Source organism: Thamnophis sirtalis, unplaced genomic scaffold (genome assembly GCF_051295495.1).
Source record: "Thamnophis sirtalis isolate CommonGarterSnake01/CBP01778 unplaced genomic scaffold, rThaSir2_p1.2 scaffold_9, whole genome shotgun sequence".
NCBI classification, from domain to species: Eukaryota; Metazoa; Chordata; class Lepidosauria; order Squamata; family Natricidae; genus Thamnophis; species Thamnophis sirtalis.
Genome location: NW_028261389.1, coordinates 32,406,099 through 32,412,363, shown reverse-complemented (window position 1 = coordinate 32,412,363; position 6,265 = coordinate 32,406,099). Strand labels below are relative to the sequence as shown.

Sequence of the window (6,265 nt, the reverse complement as noted above, 5' to 3'; positions counted from 1 at the left end):
ACTGTATGTGTGAATGAGTGACCTTGGGAGACATGGTAAAGAGTGGCAGCCAAGGAAAAGTCTGATAAAAGGCAATTTAACCCACAGCCGGATTAAGGGCAGGCAAAGGGTTCCTAAAAAGAGGCCCTCCCTAGTTCCTTGAGTTGTAAAGGGAATGGGGAAGAAAAATTTACAAGATTCTAATATAAACTCTGGCAGTCTGGTTTACTTCACCAGGCTGATACAAGGTGCCTGAAAATTCAATCATATGGACATCTAACTCGTTTTCATAGTGATCACAGTCCTAGTAGTTTTGTCTTTTTGTGTGTTTTGTGTTTGCTTGGGTCAAAATGCAAATTTTAAAGAAATGTTTCAATGTTAATGTCACAGCGCTTCCACCACACATAAATCTCTACTCCCTGCTCCTCCCCCCGAATCGTAAGATCAGTCTGGCGCACGTCAACTGTGTTGATATGCCCACATCGCAGAGGTCTTCAAACACGGCAACTTTAAGACTTGTGGACTGCAACTCCCAGAATTCTCCAGGCAGCACGCCTATGCTGGCTGGAGAATTCTGGGAGTTGAAGTCCACAAGTCTTAAAGTTGCCGTGTTTGGGGACTCCTGCATCGGGATACTGAACTTCCGGTATGGGCGGTAGCAAAGCCATATCTGAGTTTACTAAGACAACGTTCAGCTGAAATTCCCTCAACGCTGTTGGTCAGCATCCGTAAGTGGATAGCTCAGTCTTCCAGACATAAAACTAGCCAATCGTCAGTCACCTTTAGGTGAATGTCATAATTTTTAGCCAATGAAAATATTAGCCGCTCTCCTATTCGCCGGAGGAAAAGTTGGGGGCGGGGTTTGTTTAGCTCAATAGGAAACATGGCGGCTGCCGGGGCTGGGAAGGTGGCGGGTGCCGCTGTCGGAGCCGTAGTAAAACCAGTCTTCAGTCGGGATTTGGCTGAAGCCAAACGGCACGTGAGGGAATTATATAGAACTTGGTACCGCGAAATCCCAAATACTGGTGAGGGGCCGTGATTACGCTCGCGATCTCCGCCGTCAAGGTCGTAGGGACAGGAAACATTTACCTTGGTTTGAAAAGGAGCCTCGCAGACCGGAGATGTCTTTATATTTCCTTCACGACTTCTCCGATCTGAATATCACGAAAAGATACTTTCACATTTTCACGGAAATTCCTTAAATGGAATGGGCACTTTAAATCGCCTTGATGACTTATAAAGACGTATAAATAAGTGGGAGAGATAATAACTTGGGATTAGGTTCATAAAGTTGGAAGGACCTAAGAGGTCATCTAGTACAACCCCTTCCATTCTGCAGCATTCACTACACCGCACCATCCCTGATACATAATTATTCAGCCAATATTAATTAATGATATATATGCATATATGATTGCATGCATTTGAGAGAAGGATTCAAGTCCTAAGTATAATTCAAACTCTGCTATTGATTAATATTTTGTTTTTCTATTATCTTGCCCCATCTTCTTTGATTGCTAGAATTCATCCGTATTCATTCATCTTTACATTCATTGTGATTGTTGAATATTCAGTGTATTCTGAATGTAGCCTGCAACTCAATGAAACTATCATGATCAAAAAATAAATGTATAAATATTAACTGCATGCTAGGATATAGTACAGGACATTTGTTTGCAGAAAAAAAAAACACATGTGAAATACTTGTTTCATAAATAGCCACAGAGTGGAAAGAAAAACTTTAAAAATTTAACATGGATTTAGAAGGCCACAAGGGCTTCAAATGTATGCTTGTAAATTGTAGTTCCAAGTTTTGATCAAACTGATCCTCAACATAATTTACTTAAGAATCCCAATTATTAAAAACTGCCTCGTAGTTTAAGATTTTGTATTGTATTACATTACCTCAAATAATACCTAAATTTTGCTTCTGCTTAGTAAATGAAAGTAACTCTTCTATATACATATAACAAAAATGAGGTTTTTAAATACCTGTAGACTGTATTGCCACAAGGCATTATCTAGTATAGTATTTAATTTTGACTGTGGAAAATCACTTGTGCACTAATAGCTTGAAAATCACTATACATGGTAAGATCAGAATAATCTTGTATTTTATAATGGTTTCTGATTTTCCTGCAGCTTAAAAGAATTTTCTACTAATTATTTTTTTCACATACTGTATGTCCCATAATTTTCAGTAAAACAGCCTGTAAATGAGTTTCATCAGAGGTGATGATAATGTTGACAACTGATGTACATGGGATTATTTTTCACTCATGATCATTATTTTGCTTCTGGTCTAGTGCATACATACCAACTGGAGATCACAGTGAAACAGGGGCGTGACAAGGTGCGAGAGCTCTTCATGAAAAATTCCCATGTTACAGACCCCAGAGTCATTGATTTGCTTGTTATTAAGGTAGGACAAATAACACTTGTTCTAAATTCATAGCAGATGTAGTATTAGAGAAGTTATGGTGATAATTATTTCATCTTTTTGTCAATTCTCTGTGAAAATAGAGTGGGAAATTGTAACATACATAAAATACTTATTTGTATCAGTTCTTTTTATCTGAGTTTTCTTCCTTGAATGCTAAACATATTTGGCAATATGTTCTACTAAGCAAGTAACTGTTTCAAAGAGCCAGTTAAGATTCTAGCACAATTGATTTGTAGCAATCCCATACTGGCTTCTCTTAATTGTAGCTTGTCTATACAAGTGCTTAGAAACATGTTGCTTGTCACAGACCAGCTAGCCACTGTAGATTTCAAGTTGCGAGTGTTGAAGTTTCCTAGGTCTCTCTCCTTTTAGAGATAGGGATGATATTTGCTCTCCTCCAATCTTTTGGAACCTCATCAGAAGTTCTCAAAAATTATTGAGAGGAGGTTCTGCCATCCCCTCCATTATTTTCTTCAGTATTCTGAATGTAATACATCTTGGAGCCATCCATTCAATTAAATTAGCCAAATTTTCTCTTTTAAGTCTTTTTGTGTATGCTCCCTCCTTCCCTGCCATTATAATTATGATCGTCTATGCCTACACTTCCTTTATGAGAGAAGACAGATTTCTTCACTCATTAACAATTCATAATTTGCTCTTCACAATGGGCGTACATTCTCATCAGCTTCCTTTTATTTCTAATATACCTATAGAAACATTTTCTGTAATCCATCAGAAGCTTTAGTTTTTGTTAAGTTAGAGTGTGGGTGTCAAACTGGCAGCCCGCAGGGGGGGATCCATCATGCACTGACCACGCCCACCCCAGCTCCACAAGGCAAAAATGTCACAATAGGTCACATGATGCGATCGAGTTTGCTACCTGTGAGTTAGTTTTTTCTTGATGGTGCCTTTGATTACCTTCTATTCACCTTTATATTTTCTCCTCCCATTTCTTATATGTGTCCCTTTTTATCTTCAGCATTATAAACTCGACTCACATCAGTGGTGGCTTGTTTAGATTTATCTCATTTTTCCTTGTAGGGATTTTTATAATTCCACTTTCAGTGTACGGTTTCATTGAATTTATCAGCTTTCCTAAATACTTTAGCATTCAGTCTCCTTCTGGATAATATGATCACTTTTCCTCATTGTGCCAATCACTTTTACTTCTTCAACCATTTCTCCTTGTTAGTGAGGATTGGGTCCAGGATGTTTCCCCCACCTCCCTTTGTACTTTCTTCTACCTTCTGACAAATGAAGAGGTGAAAAGAATTTATTGGAGTTCTGACTTGGCAGTTAGATTCCCATTGCATATCAGGATAATTGAAATCCCTCATTTATAACTGAAATCTATATCACAGAGGGCCAGGTTATCAGTGGGACTGCATTCTCCTATAACATCTATCCATTGTACTAATCAGATAGGATGGGCACGCTCCTAATCCCTTCCCTTAAATTTTGTCATCTTGTGGGATATGGGAAGCATGGGTTTTTTATGGCTACCCTGCCTTATGGAACACCTTTCCCCATGCAAACTTTACCCCCTTAGCTGAACACCTGGCTCCCCCCCCCCGCCACCAAAGTGCTGCATGTGAAAGCTTAAATTTGTTACCAGAGTTTTAAAGACTATAGTTTTTAATAGATGTATCTATTACAAGTAGTGTACAACTTAAACCCACAGTTGAGCCCAAAATTTATGTTGTTAAGTGAGTTATTCCTCCCATTAGCAGTGGGAGAAAGAAAGCAAAGATCAGCTATGGGCAGTAGGAGTAGTGGAGCACAGGGCATCAGGAATATAGGGCAGATCATAGGGCGACGTGGCAGGGCAGCCGAAAAAGCAATACTGGGTGGATATAGGCAGGTGGGAGGAGTTGAAGCAACCCTCTAGTTGTAAATGTGAGTGGGCTGCCAAGTGCCCAAAATTGGATCATGTGACTGCATGGGAGATGTAATGTTGAGGACTGGGGGTATTCATCCAGTGCTGTCATAACTAAATGGTTGAGAATGAATGGTTGTTAAGTGAGAACTACCTGTATTGCATGACTCTTTGAAAGAGGGGTCATCTAAATTAAAAAGATCTCTATCTTTTAACCAGGTGGCTCTATAATAGTATCACTTATTTTTTCTTTCTACTCTTATCCAAATGTTTTTAACAATATTTCCACATGGATTCCTGAATTTCCTGTATATATTTGGGACAGTACAACATCCCTACTATTTCTACTGCATCAGTTCCCCTTGAATAACTTGCTGTGGGCCACTTATAAGCAACACTTCACCATGTTTTGATGTTGTCTATGAATGACATTAGTCTTCCTAAGGTCAGATCCCTTGTTCTCCCAGTTTTATTTCCCATATTCTATATTTAGTATAGAAACATTTTTATTAGCGCATCTATTGCAATCTCCTTTGTAGTTCTGCAAAACTCTGCATCTCCTCTTGATGTCCTGCTTCCCACTTTGTGTTGTTTTCTTGGCCCGAGTCCTTGATTGTATATTTGGCTCTGGGCTTTTGCCCCTTTCTCTCCATTTTTGATGAGACCTGTGAGGTTTCTACCAAACATTTTCTTCCAAGTTTTTGTAAGATATATCCCTTCTCCTTCCAAGCATCCTTCATAAAGGGATCATAGATAGAATCCAGAAACTTTAGGTGATACCATGTGCAGAGCCTACCTACAGAGTACTAAGACTCACACTAAGTTAAGGGGTCTCTTGCAAGGCAGCAGGCGTGGACCGTCTTTTTTTCTATGAAAAAAGGACAACTTTCCCCCCAAGATTTACAACAGGCACTACAGGGTGGTAGCATTGAAGAAGGAAAGAGGTATTGCCAGAGGCAAAAATGCAACTTCATACATTCTCCATTTCAGATTCTATAGCACATGTCTTAAAGAGGGTTTTGAAATTAGATGGGCCATGGATTACTTACCTATTCTGATCTTCTCCTGAATATAAACCTGCTGTTGTTGTTTTTTAAAAAACCAGTTATTACCAATTTTTGATAATTTTGTTCTTAAAACTGATTTGACAGGAATTATTACTTGGCATATTGGTAATTTAAGTAATAATTGTTCTCTTATTCTTGGTATAGGGAAAAATGGAATTCCAAGAAACAATCAACGTGTGGAAACAAAAGACCCATATAATGAGATATTTTCATGAGACAGAAACACCGCAACCCAAGGAATTCCTATCCAAGTTCTACATAGGCCACGATCCTTGAACTAAATCATCAATAGAGAATAATGACTCTGTTTTCTGTTCCAAATAAATGCCTGTATGTTAAAACTCTTCAACAAGAAAGTATTCAAGGAGGCATGCATTATTTATATTTATTCTCTATTTGATGCTAATATTTCATCCTTAACTCATTTTGCAAAATCTACTTCACCATAGTTAAGTATGTTGTAGCACTTCAACTGCTAATAATGTCTGAAATATATAACACTGCAATCTAAAAATAATACTAAATTTCTCTTTAATATATGGTGAGTATGTTGGATATATATGGAGAAAAGATTTTATTTGTGAGAAAAGGAACCAAATGCAATTCAAAGTATTACATTCTTAGTCGTCTAATGAATTTTTAAATATTTATTTTAGGGGATAAACTACAGTTTTCATGTGTCTATTGTTTCAAAATTGTAGCAATATCCCCAAATTCTAGAATAAAAATCTCACACTCCTTAAATGTTGGCAGCAGAGATGGAGGTTACTTATTACAATTTGAAGAAATTTAGCAATCTGTATAATACTTCCATTATACATCCTAATCCTATAAATTTTCTAATGTATTTCAGCTGCATGGAATTCAAATAAAAAGCTAGGTAACAAAAATATCTTATAC

The 6,265-nt window shown here is 37.7% G+C and overlaps 1 protein-coding gene across 1 annotated transcript; it reads left to right on the top strand.

Moving 5' to 3' along the window:
* Window positions 1-829: 829 nt before the first annotated feature.
* NDUFA6 (NADH:ubiquinone oxidoreductase subunit A6) lies at window positions 830-6,255 on the top strand. Its single transcript, XM_014052037.2, has 3 exons — window positions 830-1,004; window positions 2,286-2,401; window positions 5,510-6,255. The coding sequence occupies exons 1-3, from the start codon at window positions 863-865 to the stop codon at window positions 5,639-5,641; spliced, it is 390 nt and encodes a 129-aa protein (XP_013907512.2). The 5' UTR covers window positions 830-862; the 3' UTR covers window positions 5,642-6,255.
* The last annotated feature ends 10 nt before the right edge of the window (window positions 6,256-6,265 follow it).

Excerpts from the sequence above, each read along its gene's own strand:
- NDUFA6 (XM_014052037.2), top strand. The coding sequence starts at position 863 with ATGGCGGCTGCCGGGGCTGGGAAGGTGGCGGGTGCCGCTGTCGGAGCC. Across the intron at positions 1,005-2,285 it reads CCGCGAAATCCCAAATACTG|TGCATACATACCAACTGGAG; the intron begins GTGAGGGGCCGT and ends CTTCTGGTCTAG. Across the intron at positions 2,402-5,509 it reads TTGATTTGCTTGTTATTAAG|GGAAAAATGGAATTCCAAGA; the intron begins GTAGGACAAATA and ends TTCTTGGTATAG.